This window comes from Sphaerodactylus townsendi, linkage group LG02 (genome assembly GCF_021028975.2).
Source record: "Sphaerodactylus townsendi isolate TG3544 linkage group LG02, MPM_Stown_v2.3, whole genome shotgun sequence".
Lineage (NCBI taxonomy): Eukaryota > Metazoa > Chordata > Lepidosauria > Squamata > Sphaerodactylidae > Sphaerodactylus > Sphaerodactylus townsendi.
Genome location: NC_059426.1, coordinates 173,546,308 through 173,566,118, shown reverse-complemented (window position 1 = coordinate 173,566,118; position 19,811 = coordinate 173,546,308). Strand labels below are relative to the sequence as shown.

Here is a 19,811-nt window from a genome sequence, read left to right as displayed (position 1 = left end):
AGCAGGAACTCCGGTCTCCACAAGTAAAGCTGAAAGGTTGAGGATGGCTCTGGTAAGTCTCCGTTCTTTTTTTGGGAACAGTGTAGAAAATGGGGAAAGTAAACCCCCAATCCCACTTGTTCCCTCGGCACCCTGGCTCTATAGCCCTGATGTCCAACAGGTGCTTTTCGATCGCCATCCCTCAGCCTACGCCCGCCTTTTTCGGGTTCGAGCTGATGGGGGAAGGGAGAAATCGGTCCACGTGGCCGAGCAGTGGAACTCTAGAGGAGTAGCCTGGAGGAAACGATCTCACTAGGATCCATTGAAGTCGCCATGAAGGGGGTGAGCCACTGATGTTTGTAAAATGAAGAAGACGGCCCCTGATCGTAGTTGGGACATCGATGCAGTCGGAGGCTTTTGTTGCCCCTGGGAAGGGTCAGTAGGCGAAAGGACTTTCGCACTCCTCTAAGCCGATCCTCTGAAGTCCTGTCTCTTCCTGGAAGAGGAATTCTGAAAGGAGCTTTGGCCTCTGCCAGGAGGGCTGCCTGTTCCTGCTGGCGCTGGGGGCCGAGAAAGGAAGATCAGAAATGACTTGAAGCGGAGGCCTGTGGGAGAACCTGGGTTTCTCCGGCCTCCACGGACCCGAGGCATAGCTTGCTTCTCTTGTGGTCTTCTAGTCTCCTGATCAGGGATCTTCCTCCAGCTCTGGAACCAAAAAAAGGATGCCCGGCCTGGTAGTCATAGCTGGCAACCACTGTCTCTGGAGCAGGGTATCCTAGCTTGCCAGGGTTTGAGCTGCATATAAAGGCGGCGGGTCACGGCTTTTCAAGCTGCATGCCATAATGCCGGGGAAAGAGGTGAGAGCACGCTGGTCCAGGAGTAGGAAGTCAGCTAGGGAAGGATACTGCCATGAGGGACCCTTTCAACACCCTCCCCTAACTCCCTGGTCCTGGGGGGGGATGATGGTGAGAAGCGTTGGGAGCCAGACTTCAGGGTGGCTCCTGGCCACTGTGTAGCCCGAGGGGGCTAGGATCCCTAGCAGCCATGGCAGCGGAACCCTGCGTGAGGACCCTGCCTCTAAGTCCTGGACTCCAGCCCCTTCCCTATCTATGGGATCTTTGATGTTTCCCTGCTTGCCCTCGTCTCCTGGGTGTACTAGGCCCCCCTAGAGTGAAGGGCAGAGACAGAGGCCATCCCACCAGCGGTGTCTTGATTTCAGGAACTGTGGAGGTGGGTCTGGGGAAGGCCGAGATAAGAAGCTTTTTTAAAGAGGGACGGAGAAAGCCTTTGTTAGTGGCGGGATTTAACCCACTCCTTTTTGAATCCTATGCTCTCAAAAGAATTCTGGTAGAGGGGAAAAAAATGGGAGACCTCCTCCCTCCTGCAGGGAAGATGTTGGGAGAACCCCTTGGGACAGCCCTTTGGATGGGCTTGGACGGCTGCGTGGAGTTGGGGTCCTCTGCCTCCCTCTACAGAATCATGGAGGCCTAAGGAGGAGATGGTCTTGGCCAGGAGGACTCCGGGAGCTGCCTCTATCTTAAAGGAGAGCCCCTATTGCTGTGGTCATTGAGATCAGGGACAGGGGAATCGTTATCAGAAGAAGTAGTCTGAATCCAGAACTCCAACTCCCCCCTCGCTGATATCATTTGCTATAATCAGACCCATAGGAAATTGGCAGGCCAGTCTCACTATCAGACCTCTACTCGGGTCCTGGGAGATCTGGATCCGGGGACCTGGCCCTCCTCTTTGCGCCTATGATGCTCTTTTACCCTGGGGAGGGGTGGAGAATTTTGCTGAGAGACTTCCTCCCCTATTAATGGAGGAAGCTTATGAGGGTTTACTAGGCTTTGGTACAGTGGAGAAAAGCGGCTCCAGTCGTTGGGAATGTCATCTTGCATTCCCTGGAAGTGCCTTGAACTGCCAGTAGCTCCTGCCTGGGGGGGCAGGGAAGAACCTTGAGTCTGGGCAGCTGGCGCCAAAAGCGGTCGCGAGAGCAAAGGGACGAGACGATGCTCTTGAGTAGCGGCCTGTGCGGCCGAGGTCCCGAGCGCTACCACGCCGCTGCCCGGCCGAGGCCTCCCTTCCCGCGATTCTTTTTTTTCCCTGCAGCGGTTGCTCGGCTGTAGGGTTCTCCAAGAAGCAGCCCGTGTATGGGCCGGCTGAACTGGCGCATCTCCCTCCTCTCTCTCCCGGTCACCGGGAGAGGTTCACTAGGGCCCGGGCCCGATGGCCGGCGAGGGAGCGCTGGGCTGTTCCGCCCAGCTCAAACACCAGCGGGATGCAGCGGGGGGGGGCAGCCGGAGAGCAGGGCGTCGCCGCTCTGAGAGTGTTCTCGGGCGGGCCCGACTTGCAAAAAAAGCCTCCCTAGGGGGAGAAAAGGGGGGCGTAGCCACATGCCCTGAAGAGCCCAGAACCAGCGAGTCAGCGGGGAGGAGTGTGAGGCGAAAAAAACGAGGAGGAGGACTCCGCGAACAAAGGAAGGGCGAAAAGAAGACGCTCCGTCTGGCCTGAGAGATGTACTTTAACAGAGAGATTTCTTTGAAGGATTTTTGGGAATTTTTTGAAGATTTTTTGAGAGATTTTTTTGAAGATTTTTAAAGATTTTTTGGCCAGAGGCTAGTCGAAGTTGCTGCGACTCACTAGCGAGGCAGAAAGATACTGGGGCATTTTGGCGCCAACAGGATGTGACCAAAAAGCTCTTCCTGCCTCACTAGCGAGTGGTAAAGAACAACCCGACAAGATGGCCGAAACCACCCTAGAGAACAGCCCCCTAAGTGAATGCAATTCTACTTCAATATTTACATGGAAAAGAGTATAGCCACTGGGAAACATGTATTGCCCATTCTGAAACAACTTCATCGGTTGCTCACCTGTTTCTGGGCTAAATTCAAAGTGCAGGTTATGACTTTAAACCCCTTCACAACCTGGGACCCACACATTCCAAGGATTATCTCTTTCCCTTCATCCCTGTGCACCAACTATAGTATAGTAATCAGGCTACCACCTGAGGGCTATCCCACCACTTAGGGGGGCTCATCTGCCATCTATCAGAGCTTAGGCCTTCTCCAACAAGGCTCCAGCTCAGCGGAACAGGCTCCCCAAAGCAGAGGGAGTAGCCCCCGCCCTGGAGATCTTGAGGAGGTGCTGCGAGGCCTGCCTGTAAGGACAGCTACTAAACGTTACCAAATGTTGTCCTGGGTAAAACGGGGCTTGGGGACCAAACTGCCAGTCCCGTTTTACCCAGGACAACATTTAGTAATGTTTAGTAGCAGTTCTTAATAGCGATTCTAAATGTTGATTTTATGCTGTCAATCTATTTTATTTGGGGTGTTTTAGCTATGTTTGTAAGCCGCCTTGAACTCCCTAGGGAAGCAAGGTGGCTTGCAAATGTTATAAATAAATAAAATAAAATCCTGAAATTAAGCACAGCAAATTGAAGGGGTCCACATGAAGACTTATCTTTGTCAAGTTAGTCAGTTTTACTGTGAACAAGAATAATTTGATTTTCCTGGTAATGTTTGAAACACACATGGCTACTACCCAACAGTTAGAACAGCTTGCCTTATTAAAACTGGGAAGTCAAGTCTCTGCTGCCGCCCCTCGTGAAAAATGCCCAGGGCCCTGAGAAGCAGCTGACTTTGTGGGAGTGCTCCTTCCAATCACAAGGCCCATCTTTCTTAGCCAGTGATTTTGACTTATCTGGCTTAACTTATGGAAACACTCATTTGGTTCACAGCAATATCAGCCACATAAATGTACAAAAGGAAAAAACATTCACCAAACATGAGGGGGCACTCCACTTACATTCACAAAGGCTACCATTGAAAGGTAATTAAAAACCAATTGCAGCAGCAGCAGAATTGTAGCACTTTAGACACTGCTTGTGAACACATGGACACAAAAGACAGTCATGGATGCAGTAAAATTCATTCTCTTTGCAAGTGATAATGCCCCCTTCAGCACAAATCCTTTTTTTCAAGACCTGGATGCACATAAGGGGCTGCCCAGAATTACACTACGTGTAAATAACCTAATGAAAGAAAAGCAAAATTCACCCATATGTTAGATCTAGCACAATTTCCTTTGGTACCAGCATTCCATAGCTCAGTTCCACAGTTTGTTGTTGATGCGCACCAGATATTTGCTGCTTAAGCCTTGCTAGGCAATCTTGCAAAAGCTCTCAGCGGAAGGAAAATTAGCTAATAAAAATTACTAAACAGGTCATTTTACTGTGCCCGCAACTCAGCAATTGTGACAATGGAATGCACCGTTATAATACATTAATGCTTACAAACTTCAAAACCCTTCAACTTATTTCTAATCCTCCAAGGATTTGATTATCTCATTCAAAACCTTGTTACCTGGAGATCTTCATTTCTAGGCACTGGTAATAGCATAATATTACACAAAGATTATTTATTCTGTTGATTATTTTCTTTTATGAATGCAAAACAGATGCTCAAGCTGTTCTGCGATTATTTCCTACTAATGATCCAGTTTGGGGGAGGGGGGGATGGACAGCATTATGTTATCTGTAACACTACTGAATGATTCACAGTCCCTGAGGAGGAGGGTCTGAGAAAAGACCGAGAATAAAAGAACTTCTGTCTTCAAGTCAACCATTCCCCTGAAAAAGGCTACCTTCCGGCTGTTTGGGGCTCAGTACCAAATTCTCCTTCATATCATTTTGATGGAGAATGACAGTCCTCCTGCCTCTTCAAATGCATCCGGCTGCAATCTACCCAGAACAAGACAAGCTGCATCACCCGCATAGCAGAACTACAAGCCCAGTGTCATTGTGGTTTAGCTTACGAACGCTGGCGGTTCCTGAATTCGCTGAACTGCCTAAAAATAAGTCATTATGGAGCTGCAGTATGAAAAGTCTCGTGTGCTTCCGTTGGGAGAAGTCAAAGGTCATAAGCACATGCAGAACAGAGCAACGTTGTGGGGACGATTCTGCGGAGGAAGAGGGGGGGAAATTCACAGACACCGAGCCTCGACGGTGTCAAAGGAGGACACAGGGGTTTACACAAGGCAATCCATAACAACGCCCCATTACAAATATTTAAAAACGAAACAAGTGTTAGGAGCGGCCAGAACACTTCGCTGCTACTATTAAAAACCAACACAACCTCATAAAAAGGAAGGAGGCTCCAATTCCAAGTAAGCTCGCAGCTGCAGCACAAAACAAATTTCTGTCACTTAATGAAATTAAAGTTTTCACATTCAATAGGGGGGTGGTCTGCAAATGATACCGCCGGAGCGGCACAGCTGAGGTTCCCCTCCGTTTCCAGCCTGCCACCACTCCAAACCACCCTCGGTTGTTAGCAAAACGAACATGGATTTTTCCATCTGAAAGTGCTGAGATCAACAGCTTTTGCCAAAACTCAAGCCTTTCAAGAGTCTGAAGTCATGTTACAGTTTCAGTGACCACTTAAAAAAAAAAAGTCCATTCTGAAGGAACTAGATTTTTGGAGAGATTCCAGCCTCATCCACACCACGGGCTACAAAGGTTTCCCAAGAACAGACAGCTAAAGTAAAGAGCAGTTTTGTCCGCCTGGTTTTGTTTCAAATCCACTGATCTTCTTTCCTTGCTGATATGTCCCAAAACAACTAATGCGTCCTGGAATTATTGCATTATTGCATAGAAGGCCTACAAGGGAGACAGGTTTTCAAAGCAGCAAACTTCTTTTTGCTAGTTTCCCCAGCTTTGCTTATCTGATCAAGCGCATTCTGCTGTCCATTTTAGGCACATTCGCCTATCAAGATTAAACAAGTTTGCAGGGCTTGCTGGGGCTCAGCAAACAAGGGTTTAAATGCCTTACGTTCATCATCGGCTTCTATGGCGCTCAGCAGAGAGGCTTCAAGCTAGAACAGCAGGGCAGAAGCATAACACCAAGCCGATTACAGAAATAACCGCTCTGCCATGAACTGGCATTGAACTAAGCATGTCTGGCATCTTGCACGCATCCCTTCTGCACTCAGCGTCCGCCACCCCCCACCCCACCCCACCACGTCTGGAGAAACAGAACATCAGGGTGAATAATATGCTGCCAGAGAAACTGGGAAGTGAATGGCATGAAGTCTTTAATTAGATAAGCGCCACAAAGGCAAGCAAGGCCATCTGCGGACCAGGATCTGTGCAGAGAAGGGTAATTTCCTCCCACACCCCATTGAACGTGAAGTTAGAAAAAGAGTTTGCGGACATCTTTGCTGATGTTCGCAAGCGTACGGGTGGGTATACAAAGAGCCAACTCAGCGGGAAGCCACTCCTACGGCTTAAAGAAAACAACTGACAGCTCCCCCCCAATCGGATGGTCATGGTTCACACCCAGTAATCCCACAACGTCAGCCAAGATAGGAGGAGGAAATCCAGCCCTGAGATATGCATTAGGCTGCAGGCAAACACAAGGCTCAGAGGAAACTGGCTCAGCTACAGAGCGGGGATTAGCCCGAGCACATGTCCGCCAAGCTGCGCCCAACATCTGGAAAAAGGAAGACGCCCAGACAACTGCAGGGCCACACAGCCAGTCCCTGACCCCAAAACATGCTGGGCCACACAGCTAGTCCCTGACCCCAAAACACCACTACTTGGCCCTATGTGTCCCAAACTTTAAAAGTTTATTGCGTTCTCCCTGCCCCCTCCACACCCCTTTTCTCTAACTCTCCATCAAAGGATCTACTGCAAAGAGAGGACTGGGGGAAGAGAGGAGCAGGGAAATGCCCTAAAGTCTTCTAAACTTAACATTTACTAAGGTCACAAGGGAGCAAATCACCTTTATTCTCCATCTAGATTTGTCAACTTGCAAGTCAAGGCACCCAGCTAGCATCTGCTTGCCTACCCTATCCTCCCTCCAACCACTCCCAACACAAAAGCGCTCCTTCCCACCAGAACAGTGCACAGATTCTCCTACAGCTGGGGAGGGAAGGCATTCCTGGGGAAAAAACCCCAACCCTACTCAGCCTCTCTTTCAGGGCCTCCCCCTGTCGACACCTCAGAGGTCTCCCTCCTCTCCAGCTGACCTTCCAGGTTCTCCATCCCCCACCCAGAGGCCTGCCAGATGTCGTCCCCAGCCAAGCCCACCCGCTTCGCTTCCCCGTCTTCTACAGCAATCCGGCTCCTACACAAAGCCGTTGTTGCCAGCCCCACTCCACCAGCCCAGCAACCCTGAACTCTCCATCCCCACCCAGCAAGGAACTCCTCGTCCTCAGCCACCCCCTGCATTCCTACTGGGGAGCATAATAAAAAGCTTCCTATTTCTTCCCACCTCCCAAGGAGCTCTGCCTAAGTCACTGTCCCCCCCCCCAACCCCAAAAATTTCTTTTCCAGTCCAGAACTTCAGCCAGGCACCGACCAAGAGGCATTCCTTCCCCACCTTCAGGCCCCATGGCAGAAACAGGCAATTCTCTTTGATTCCCTTCCCACCACTTCCCTCCCCAGCTCCCAGGCCCTGGACCTCCTCTGTGCTTCCCAGCCCCTAGTTCCGTGGTGGCGAACCTTTGGCACTCCAGATGTTATGGACTACAATTCCCATCAGCCTCTGCCAGCATGGCCAATTGGCCATGCTGGCAGGGGCTGATGGGAATTGTAGTCCATAACATCTGGAGTGCCAAAGGTTCGCCACCACTGCTAGTTGATACCTCTGCCACCTGCTCCAGGTCATACACTCCCTCTCAAACGCACCAGATCCTTTCCTCACCAGCCCCAACACATCCTTCCAACGTCCCATGGTCCACCCCACTTACTCCAAAAAGATCCCCCTGCTAAAAAGGGTTCTTCCCAAATCACCCCATTCACTCCCAGCACAAAGTCCCCCTTTGGAAATTATCATCCCTCCAGTTCCACCCAATCCCCCCCCCCCTCATAAATTATCACACACCCCAAAAAATGCATTCCTCAAATTTGCTAATTGTCAGCCTCCAGTCCTCCAGCAAATGAGGTCCCCTGCTCAAATGGTCCATCGCGAACTAGGCCCCCCTTCGCAAATCATCTCACTGTGTCCCCTTCACAAATTGCCTCCCCAAAACGGGGTCACCTTCTCAAATGGTCCAGCCCAAACTGGGGCCCACCCCTTTGCAAATCATCTCACCGTGTCTCCATCTCAAATCACCACTCCCCAGTCCTCCCATAAACGGGGGTCCCCCTTCCCAAATTATCCCTTCCAAACTTAGTCCCCTTTGGCAAACCATCACACCCCATTCCCTTTAGTATCACACACACACCCGTCCCAAACGGGGCACCAGTCCCAAGTCATCAGTACAAACATCACTACTCCCCCAACAGTGTCCTCTTCTCAACCAAGAAGTTCTCCTTTGCAAACTACCACCCTCTCTTCCCAAAATGAGGTCCAGCCCCCCACGTCGCTAATCATCATCTCCCCGGTATTCCCCAAATGGGGGTCCCCATCTCAAACTATCAGTCCAAAAAGAAGCCCCCTTTGAGAAGCATCACCTCGCCCCACTCTGTAAATGGAAATCTCCCCTTTTTATTTTTTTGCCAATCTCCTCCTATCCATAAAAAAAGGGATGTCCAAGCCCCAGATTCTCTGAGCGTGTGCAGAGGCCAGAGGGGCAACTCGGGAAAGCTTTTCTGGAGTGATTAACGCTAGCTTTCGGTTACCACTGGAAGGGGGAGGTGGCTTCATCTTAAAAGGCATGGGGGGCTTTTCCTCTTGCAAGACATGGGGGGCTTTTCTTCTTGGGGGGCTTTTCTTCTTGCAAGGCATGGGGGGGATTTTTACTCTTGCAAAGCATGGGGGGGCTTTTACTCTTGCAAGACATGGGGGGGACTTTTACTCTTGCAAAGCATGGGGGGTTTTCCTCTTGCAAGACATGGGGGGGGGGACTTTTACTCCTGCAAAGCATGGGGGCTTTTCCTCTTGCAAGACATGGGGGGCTTTTCTTCTTGCAAGGCATGGGGGGGGATTTTTACTCTTGCAAAGCATGGGGGGGCTTTTCCTCTTGCAAGACATGGGGGGGACTTTTACTCTTGCAAAGCATGGGGGGTTTTCCTCTTGCAAGACATGGGGGGGGACTTTTACTCCTGCAAAGCATGGGGGGGACTTTTCCTCTTGCAAAGACAAATACGGGAGAGCCTCGTTTTCCTCACGAGTAGATTCTGCCAAGGGGGGGGGGGTTGACTTCGTGGAAGCGCTCAGGATTTCCCCCCCCCAATTCTGTAGCGATTTCGGGGACCCCCTTTCCGGAAGGGGGCAGCCCCTTTGACCCCCTCCTTCCTCCCATGATAGCCCCCCACTAAGTCAAAGGGAAACAACCTCCTCCCCCCACCTCATTCGCTCTTTCTCCGCAAGCCCCCAATTGAGGCGCCCGCCCCACACGCAACTTCTTCCCCTCGTCCCCTCATTCGGGCCCCCCCCCGCATAAATCCACGCCGCCCCCTCCCCCCCCCCCCGCCCAAGGGAAGCCCCTCATTCACTCACCCCAGCACCACCAGCTCGCCGTATTTGACGGGCTCCTTGTTGGGGACGCAGCGCTCCTCCTGGCTGGGAGAAAACATGGGGCCGCCGCCGACGCCGCCGCTATAATCCCATAAGGAGGGGAGGGGGGGGGCGGAAAATGGGGGGGGGCCGCGATGACGAGCAATAAATAAGAGGGTCTTTTAAAAAAAAAAATTAAGTCCGCGCGCAGCACCGGCGGCCGCCGTCCGTCAAGCGGTCGGGCGGTTCTCTTCTTTCTTGTTGTTTCCGCCGCTCGATGCGCCTTTCGGCTTCCTGCGCCCGCCGGCGCGGAATCCTCCGGCTGCTCCTCAACGGCCGCCGCGCGCGCCAGCCAGCCAGCCAGCGCTCGCTCGACGGCAACGGCCGCAACTGCCTGCGGAAGAGACCAACCGGCGCCTCCCAGAAGGGAAGGCATCGGCATAACAGGGGGGGGCGGGGAAGCTCCGCCCCCTGCCGGGCTCCTTTCGCAGCACCACACCCCTTCGGTTTGGGAGAGAAGTGGTACGGCCCGATCTGTTATGTAAACATAGAGTAAAGGGAAGGCGGGATGGATGGTTCTTAAAGGGCCCGCTGCTTGGTGCGGGGGCGGGGGGGGGGGGAGACAATAAACGTCTCGGGTTCTAAAGGGTCATTACTAATTTTAAAAAAAGTGTTTAAATAGTGATTTCACTTCAGCATCAAATTGCACGGTTGGAAGGGGTGAGGTGGAGAGTGAAACTGGAATTGCCCATTTTCACGCAGTATGGTGTAGTGGTTAGAGCAGTGAGGTCAATGATGACGTCAAATGTTTGTACTTTGTATTGCTTTCATCGTTTTGTATTTTTATATACGCGTAAGCCGCCTCGCGTCCCTCGGGAGATTGGCGGGATATAAATGTAAAATATAAATAAATAAGTATTTTGGGGCTCAAGGGACCAAAAAAATTCAGAAAATTAACTTGGCTCTGCTGGGATGTCAACCCCCTCGAGCAGACGAGAAACAATCCTTCACATCATTATTTTTTTACAATGCAGTGCAGTTGTGTGTGGCGCTGTGTATTAAATAAAGAAAAGTCAAATAACTACAAAAATGACACACTCAAACAAGGGCCAATAGTTGTTGGGTGTTGGTGATCGCTGGTGAGTCACTCCAAATGTTGCGGTGTGTCACCTTTGACCCCCGTGTCATAGGTTCGCCCTCACTGGGTTAGAGTACAGGATTACAATCTGGGCGATTCCAGGTTCGAATCTCCGCTCCACCAGTCACATACTCAGCCTAATTAGCCCGGGAAATAGCGCAGCACACCGGCTGGCTGGTAGTGAAAACGTCAACAATTATAGTCAAATGATTAATCCACTATAGTCTCAAGACTCAAATGTATCTTATTGACATAAGTTCTTAAACTGTTGGTACAATTTTACATAGTAATGTACTGAGATGCATCCCAAATCCTAAACATAAAGAGTTCATAAGAAGCTAGATTCCTTATTCATTTTGTAGTTTAACATACTCAGCCTAACCTACTTCTCAGGGTTGTTGTAGGGATAAAAGGGAGGGCAAGAGAATAACATAAGCTGTTTTGGGGGTACCCGGAGAGAAAAGCAGGTGATCAACGAAGTAAATGAAATAGCATGAAAAATAAATTTAGCTGCCAATAAGACCCAGAGAACTCAATAGGTTTTACTCCAGTGTAAGTGTGTCTGGGATACCTGACTGCAACTTTATATCTGGAAGCAAGCCCCACTTCTGAGTTGCTTACTTGACAAAGAGGGTCATAGTATTTAAGAACAGAAGATCAGTGATCCATCTAGTCCAGTGGTGGCGAACCTATGGCATGGGTGCCAGAGGTGGCACTCAGAGCCCTCTCTGTGGGCATGCGCACACGTAGTTTGTCATGTGGGGGGGGGAATTCCTCCCACACACATCTTGGCTGGCCTGGGCCGCTGGACTTGACGTGCGTGCACCTCAGCGAGCAGGGGGGACTCGGCTGGCAGGCCTGGTGCCTGTGCTCCAGGTGGCTGCTGCCCGGGGGTGGGGGGGCAGAGGCGGCAGAGATGCTAGAGAGGCGCAGAACGGTGCATGTGGGACTTGCTGGAGGCTACAGCAGGCTTGAGGGGGTTATTCAGGTTAAATTGCCGCGTTGGCACTTTGCGATAAATGTGGGTTTGGGGTTGCAATTTGGGCACTCGGTCTCGAAAAGGTTCGCCATGACTGATCTATGTGCCCCACATAATCATAAAGTTGCATATGATATGAAGAAATATATTATTTGTCTTCTCCATCTCATAATATAAGAACAAACAAAGGCTAGTGGGTTCACGACAAACAAAGCACTCAGCTAAGGGAAGTCACGCCCCCAAAATGGCTTTCGAGGAGAATTATAGTGAAAAAAATCATGGAGGCTAGGTCCATCTGTACATCATAGTTAAATGCTGCATGCTCAGGCCCCTTCCGCACAGGCAGAATAAGGCACTTTCAATCCACTTTCACAATTGTTTGCAAGTGGATTTTGTTATTCCGCACAGTAAAGTCCAGCTGCAAAGTACATTGAAAGTGGATTGAAAGTGCATTATTGTGCATGTGCGGAAGGGGCCTTAGAGGCAGTCATATCCACCACACTTCTTCAGATAGTGTACTTGACGGGCTGGCGCCTGGGTTGCCAGCTTTGGGTTGAGAAATTCCTGGAGATTTGGGGTTTGGAAAGAGAAGGGACCTCAGCCCAGATACTATGAAATAACATAGAGCCTCCAAAGCAGTCATTTCCTCCAGCTGTCCGGGCCCTGCGGGACCTTAATGAGTTTCGCAGGGCCTGTAAGACCGAGCTATTCCGCCGGGCTTTTGGGGAGACCAGCCGCTGATGCCCCCTCCTCTCCCCCCCTTTATTCTAACAACTGGGGCCCTGCTGTTCCCTCTTAGGGGAGTTTTAATTATTGGACGCCATCTGTTGTTGTTGCTGTTGTTTGACATGTTTTATGATTGGACGCTGTATTTTAATGTATATCACCACCTATTGTATGGTATGTGCTTTTATTTGTTTGTTGTGAACAGCCCCGAGCCCTCTGGGGGAGGGCGGTATATAAGTTTAATAAATAAACAAACTAACTAACTAACTAACTAACCGATCTCCACGGCCTGGAGACTGGAATTGCAGATCTGTGATTCTGGAAAACTGTGATTATGGGAAATTTCTGGACACCCTTCCCCACCAGAGGTTAGCAGTCCTTAGGGGACTGTAACAATATAAAATAGCCTTTTGCAGGGGTGCATCTAGGGAAAATGCAGCCTGGTGCAAAATCTGAGTTTTCTGCCCAACCATATGTGAGGACGTATGGATGGTCATCCTCCCCTCCCCCAACCCCAACCAAACAACTTTTTTTGCACCAGGTCTTGAAGTCAGTGTATGGACCCCGGGGGGAAAGAGGAGGGGTGTGCGGCACGATTTTCCGGGGGGCCCCACATGACTAAATGGCCACAGCCCAGGGACATTTGACCCCTTATGATCCCCTGGGCGCTACACCCCTGGCTTTTTGTCCTTTCATCTCCTCCCTCAACCACCTTTATCCTGTTTTCAATGGCCTAACACTGTACTCTCAAAAAAAAATAATCTACCTCTACAGAGCTGGCAGCAGAGCTTGCTTGACAATCCATAAAAACAAACCTTTAAAAAAACAGCTGCATTCGCAGCACATGCTACATTCCACAAGCCTGGAAGATTTTTAAAAAAAAATAGTTTTGAGCAAATAAAAAATAAAGTTCTTGTGAAAGTGCCAGTGTATGTACTTTAATGCCAAAACACATGCATGTGTTATCAATAATAGCGAGGTTCTAGTTTTAAAAATAAATAAATCACGGCTTTCATCTGCTTAGCTACGCAGGCGCAGATGGTCGTTTTGTGAGATGTCAGCAGGGCTGCGGGGATGCATTTGTGCATACCTGCGCAGCTATGCATTGGTGGGAAGCAAATAAAAAAATAGGCCCGCATTGTTTCTGTGGGCTCCAGTCGCTGCCTGCACGGATGCATGCAAACGCAAAAACGGGAAAACGGGTTCCTTTATCCCGACTGCGACCCGCTATACATTTGCTGTGCAGAAAGGGCCCTAGTTAAGAGCCTGAGTGAAAAGAAAAATTCAGGACTGGTGCTTGAAACGGTTTGAAGTGCCACGTAAACCAGGCCATAGAGATCGCCTCACTTGCAGAAAATGGCCACTTTGGAAGATATGGCATTTTAACCCCACTGAAATCTGTCCCCTCCCCAAACCTCTGTCTCCTCAGGCTCCACCTGAGTGGATTTTTAATAATGTTCTATGGTTTTAGGATTGGGTTTTATAGGGACTTTATTGTTGTGTTGGAAAGGACCTTGTTGTGATTTTTATTGTGATTTAGTCGCCACCTGTCAAATTCCTGTGGTATGTTTAAAGCTGCAATGTGTTAAAATTTTTAACTATATTTACTACATACATTGTTTTACGATTGTTATTGAAATGTGTTAGCTGCCCAGAGCTATCTTCGGCTGGTAGGGCATAAAGATAGATAGATAGATAGATAGATAGATAGATAGATAGATAGATAGATAGATAGATAGATAGATAGATAGATAGATAGATAGATAGATAGATCCCCCCCCCCCCCAAACAGCATCACTTTCAATGTTGTTTCAACTAGGGAGCCCAGATTTGTGAGTTGGGGCATGTTCTATAATGTGAGTGTGACTTTGAGATGACATGGTGCAAAAAATTGTTCTTTCGTCGTAGTGGGGGAGGACGGCCTTTGGTCGTGGGGAGGCTGTCCATACGGGGGGGGGGGCGCAAAACTCAAATTTTGCACCGGGCTCCATTTTCCCGAGCTACACCTCTGCCCACCATTGATCTCCCCCTGCCACCCCACCACCTCTGTGCCATCGCCACAACCACAAAACAACACAAAACCCCCAAGTCTTTTCCTCCTTCAAGTAGCACCAGCCAGCCACACACTGGGCAGCGGGGATAAGGTCCCGCCTCTGGTATGATGCCGGCCAGGGCGACGGAACTCAGATGGAGGAAAAGGTTTGTTGGGGAGGGTGGTTGCTGGGGTGGCAGTATGGTTAAGGTGACCAGATGGTCACCTTCGCAAACCGGGACAGGTGGGTGAGCGCGCAGCCGCAGGAGGCTGCTGCACTGCCTTGTGCCCCAGAAGGCAGTGTGGCAGCCTTCCCAAACCCAGGACATTGGGAAAAAACACGCGGGACGCGGGACAAGTTGTTTCAAGGCGGGACTGTCCCGCCAAAAGCGGGACGTCTGGTCAGCCTAAGTATGGTGGAGAGGGCAGTGGCGGGGGTGGCGACAGGTGGGTTTGGTGGGGAGGTGGGGCAGGGAAATTCAGGGGCTAGACACCCTACTAATGGCCCTGGAGGATGCTTTTCAGCAAGTAAAAAAAATCGGGAAAGGAAAATTTAGATCCTCACAGTAAATCATCAAAGGCAGAGAAAAGGTGCCACATTAAATCCGGCTGAAGTTGTTGAGGGGGCTGGATCAAACTGTTAAGTGTACAGCCGAGGTAAAAAAAAAAGATTTTTTTTCTCTGGGCTTTAATTTATCTGCAATTTAAAACGACAGTTTAAAGTCTGCGGTCCCAGCCATTTCCATTCTGTTTCATCTTCTAAGACTAAAATAAATTATCTTAAAACTGCCGGGCTCTTTGTTCTTCGGGGAGTTTTATTATTTTACCTACCCTCCCTCCCCAAAAAAGTCACACTCTTTTTATGAACAATTTAAAGTGCAAGTGTTTAAAAGTCCATGTTTCCACTTTGGAGTCATTTATATGCTGTTTTATCTTCGCAGCTTTAATCAGTACCCTGAGCTTTTCGGCTTTTTGTCTTTGGGGAGCTGTTTCCTCTGTCTTCTTGTTTAAAGGAACATTTTTTCCCCCTTGTCTTTCTCTTTCTCCAGCTGCTGGATAAAACTAACTGAAGATCCTGGAGGCTAAAAGACAGTGGATGCTTCAAGATTTGTGTATTTTTCCTTTCAGGATGGTGCCTCCAAGATAGGTACCTAAACTTGCATTGCTCATTTACTAGTAGTAGTAGTAGTAGTAGTAGTAGTAGAAGAAGAAGAAGAAGAAGAAGAAGAAGAAGAAGAAGAAGAAGAAGAAGAAGAAGAAGAAGAAGAAGAAGAAGAAGAAGAAGAAGAAGAAGAAGAAGAAGGAGAAGGAGGAGGAGGAGAAGGAGAAGGAGAAGGAGAAGGAGAAGGAGACGAGGAGTTTGGATTTATACCCCCCCCCTTTCTCTCCTGCAGGAGACTCAAAGGGGCTTACAATCTCCTTGCCCTTCCCCCCCTCACAACAAACACCCTGTGAGGTAGGTGGGGCTGAGAGAGCTCTGAGAAGCTGTGACTAGCCCAAGGTCACCCAGCTGGCGTGTGTTGGAGTGCACAGGCTAATCTGAATTCCCCAGATAAGCCTCCACAACTCAAGCGGCAGAGCTGGGAATCAAACCCAGTTCCTCCAGATCAGAGTGCACCTGCTCTTAGCCACTACGCCACTGCTGCTCCCATAATAAGTAGGGCTTATTAATTTAGTTATTCCCCGCCTTTCTCCACAGTGGGTACCCAAAGCAGCTTACAGCCTTCCCCTCATCTCCATTTTTATCATCACAACAACCCTGTCAGGTGGGCTTGGCTGAGAGTGTGTGACAGGCCCGAGCTCACCTACCAAGCTCCCATGGCAGAGCCGGGATTCGAACTCAAGTGTCACAAATTCTAGTCTGACGCTTTAACTACCCCCCAATTCTGGTTCTTATTTGCTAGCAGGGTTGAGGAATTTATGGAGATTTGGAGCGGGAGCCTGACAGTGGTGGGATTCTAATAATTTAACAACCAGTCCACCACCCTCCGCGGCCCACTTACCTGCTGTGGAGGAACTTCTTGTGGGGGTGGAGGGGGCAACGGGGCCTTGCCACCACTGCTCTGAAATCCCCCTCTGTCCCCTTCCCAAGGGAGAGGAGGCAACAGGGCTTGCCTCCTGACTGCTCCTGGGCTCTGAAAGCCCCCTCACTCCCCCTCCCCTGGGAGAGGGGGCGGCAGGGCTTTTAGCACCTCAGATCAGCCAAGCAGCAAGACACCCAGTTGCTTAAGAACATAAGAACATAAGAACGAGCCTGCTGGATCAGACCAGAGTCCATCTAGTCCAGCACTCTGCTACTCGCAGTGGCCCACCAGGTGCCTTTGGGAGCTCACATGCAGGATGTGAAAGCAATGGCCTTCTGCTGCTGCTGCTCCCGAGCACCTGGTCTGCTAAGGCATTTGCAATCTCAGATCAAGGAGGATCAAGATTGGTAGCCATAGATCGACTTCTCCTCCATAAATCTGTCCAAGCCCTTTTTAAAGCTATCCAGGTGAGTGGCCATCACCACCTCCTGAGGCAGCATATTCCAAACACCAATCACACGTTGTGTGAAGAAGTGTTTCCTTTTATTAGTCCTAATTCTTCCCCCCAGCATTTTCAATGAATGCCCCCTGGTTCAGAGTCTAGAGCTTCAGGGCTCTGGAAGCCACTTTTAACTACTGGTTCGCCAAACTCAACAAAAAAAATTGGGTATCGGTTCTACTGAACCGGTGCGAACCGGCTGAATCCCACCACTGGAGCCTGAGGGAGGTGAGGTTTGGGAAGGGAAAGAGCTCAGCAGGACATGATATCATGAAGTCTGCCGTCCAACTTCGCCCTTTTCTCAAGGGGAGCTGCACGCTATAGTCTGCAGATCAGTTCCAATTCCAAGAAGTCTCCACACCCCAACTGGAGGTTAGCAATCCTGTCCAATCAATATGTGAAAATCAAGCTGCCGTTGACAGGCAGCGTGTTTATGTTTTTTTATTTACTTCCTTCCTTTATAGTCTGGGTTTTTGTAAATGTTATTATATTTCTACCCCACCCTTCCTGGTCTAAGCCGGGCTTAGAGTGGCTTACACACATATTTAAAAACATTAAAAACAATTCAGAACTGCAATACGAGTTAACTAAAACCTAAAGCCTAAAATCCACAGATGGCGATGACAATCTCTTGGGCATCCAGAGACCCCCAAATTACAGCTTATATCGTCCCTATTCCCAACATGGCTCCTTTCATAGGAATTTTCTTTGGGGGGGAAGGGGTGCATAGATCAAAACATGCACGTTGGAAATTGGGAAGCCAGCAAGATAGAGCAGGACAGACTAGCAGACAGCCTCAACCAAAAGTCCTGCAGAACATCTGTCTTGCAGGCCCTACAGGACTTATTAAAGACCTGCAGGGCCCTAGTGTCAGCTGACCAGGCTGGTGCCAAGGCCAAAAAGGCCCTGCCCCTGGTTGAGGCGAACCTAATTTTCTTGGGGCCAGGGGCCACCATGCCCTTGGGGCCAGGGACTTCTGCATTGAGATTCAGGGAGCATATAAACCACAATAAGGAGCAGCAGTGGCGTAGGAGGTTAAGAGCAGGTGCATTCTAATCTGGAGGAACCGGGTTTGATTCCCCTCTCTGCTGCCTGAGCTGTGGAGGCTTATCTGGGGAATTCAGATTAGTCTGTACATTCCCACACACGCCAGCTGGGTGACCTTGGGCTAGTCACAGCTTCTCGGAGCTCTCTCAGCCCCACCTACCTCACAGGGTGTTTGTTGTGAGGGGGGAAGGGCAAGGAGATTGTCAGCCCCTTTGAGTCTCCTACAGGAGAGAAAGGGGGGATATAAATCCAAACTCTTCTTCTTCTTTGAACCATTTGTACTGTTTCCTGCAGTTTGGGACTTACCTGCAACTACTTCCCTTCCTTCCCTGGGTCTACCTAGTGGATGGGTCAGGGGTCCCCTCCTATCATCCTTTCTCCAGCTTCTCTTGCTGCCCTCTCTACCCCTCAGAAGCCTTAAACTCTCTCCCAACCCATGCCTTTGTTCTGTTCCTAAGCAAGCTTTGTAGCCTTCAGTACCTTTCTCTCATACACATAAGAACATAAGAACAAGCCAGCTGGATCAGACCAGAGTCCATCTAGTCCAGCTCTCTGCTACTCGCAGTGGCCCACCAGGTGCCTTTGGGAGCTCACATGCAGGATGTGAATGCAATGGCCTTCTGCGGCTGTTGCTCCCGAGCACCTGGTCTGTTAAGCCATTTGCAATCTCAAATCAAAGAGGATCAAGATTGGTAGCCATAAATCGACTTCTCCATAAATCTGTCCAAGCCCCTTTTAAAGCTATCCAGGTTAGTGGCCATCACCATTATGCTGCCACCATTATGCTGCCACCTCCTGTGGCAGCATATTCCAAACACCAATCACACATTGCGTGAAGAAGTGTTTCCTTTTATTAGTCCTAATTCTTCCCCCCAGCATTTTCAATGGATGCCCCCTGGTTCTAGTATTGTGAGAAAGAGAGAAAAATTTCTCTCTGTCAACATTTTCTACCCCATGCATAATTGTATAGACTTCAATCATATCCCCCCCTCAGACGTCTCCTCTCCAAACTAAAGAGTCACAGGGAAGGTGCTCCAGTCCCTCAATCATCCTCGTTGCCCTTCTCTGCACTTTTTCTATCTCTTCGATATCCTTTTTGAGATGTGGCGACCAGAACTGGACACAGGACTCCAAGTGCAGTCGCACCACTGCTTTATATAAGGGCATGACAATCTTTGCAGTTTTATTATCAATTCCTTTCCTAATGATCCCCAGCATACACTCACTCCCTATCATGGACGGTAGCACCCAGCCATCCTTAAGACTGCTTCTGTGAATTTCCCTCTCCCCCCTGCAAACTAACTCTTCACTTGTCTCTCAGAATTGGAATGTTTATGCACATTCTTGGGCACATATTTATCTTTCGTAGTTTGCACACTTTCAGGAATAGCCAGCCAAAGGTATAGCTGGAGTGGGGGGGACAGAAGTGGCTAGAGTCCCAGGAACCACTCCCTGGAAGGCGTTGATATAAGGCATTGCCTAGGAAGTGAAAGTACAGAGAGTGCGGAAGTATAATCACAGTAACGAAGAGGGGTGCCTGTGACAGAGGACCCCACATCCCAGCCAGGGGAATTAGCAGGATCAAACCAGAAACGGGCTGATCATGACAGAAGGAATATCCGGATCACAGGCAGGCAATGACAAACCACCTCTGAATGTCTCCCGTCTTGAAAACTCTACGAAGTCACCGTAAATTGGCTGCGACTTAATGACCAAAAAAAAACCCCACCCTGATTTGCATTCATCCAGGGACATTCTTCAAATACTTGCATTCAGATGGCCTTTTATGAGATGCAGTAAAATTGGAAAGATTATATTGCTCGGAAGCAAGGTTTGCAAGATCTGAATATCTTCATAAGATCTAAATGTTTAAACCATACTCGGAAGCAGCAGCACCGACTGTATTCTCTGAGACCAGGGAAAAGGACAGTGAGAAAAGGGTAAGCTCTG

At 49.5% G+C, this 19,811-nt stretch overlaps 1 protein-coding gene across 1 annotated transcript in view; it reads right to left on the bottom strand.

The window, feature by feature from the left end:
- The window catches only part of PELI2 (pellino E3 ubiquitin protein ligase family member 2), a 144,970-nt gene extending 135,153 nt beyond the window's left edge, over positions 1-9,817 (bottom strand). Inside the window, exon 1 of the mRNA XM_048485908.1 lies at positions 9,420-9,817. Coding sequence (XP_048341865.1) covers positions 9,420-9,496 — 77 coding nt within the window. The 5' untranslated portion in view covers positions 9,497-9,817. The remainder of the gene's footprint in view (positions 1-9,419) is intronic.
- Positions 9,818-19,811: the final 9,994 nt, after the last annotated feature.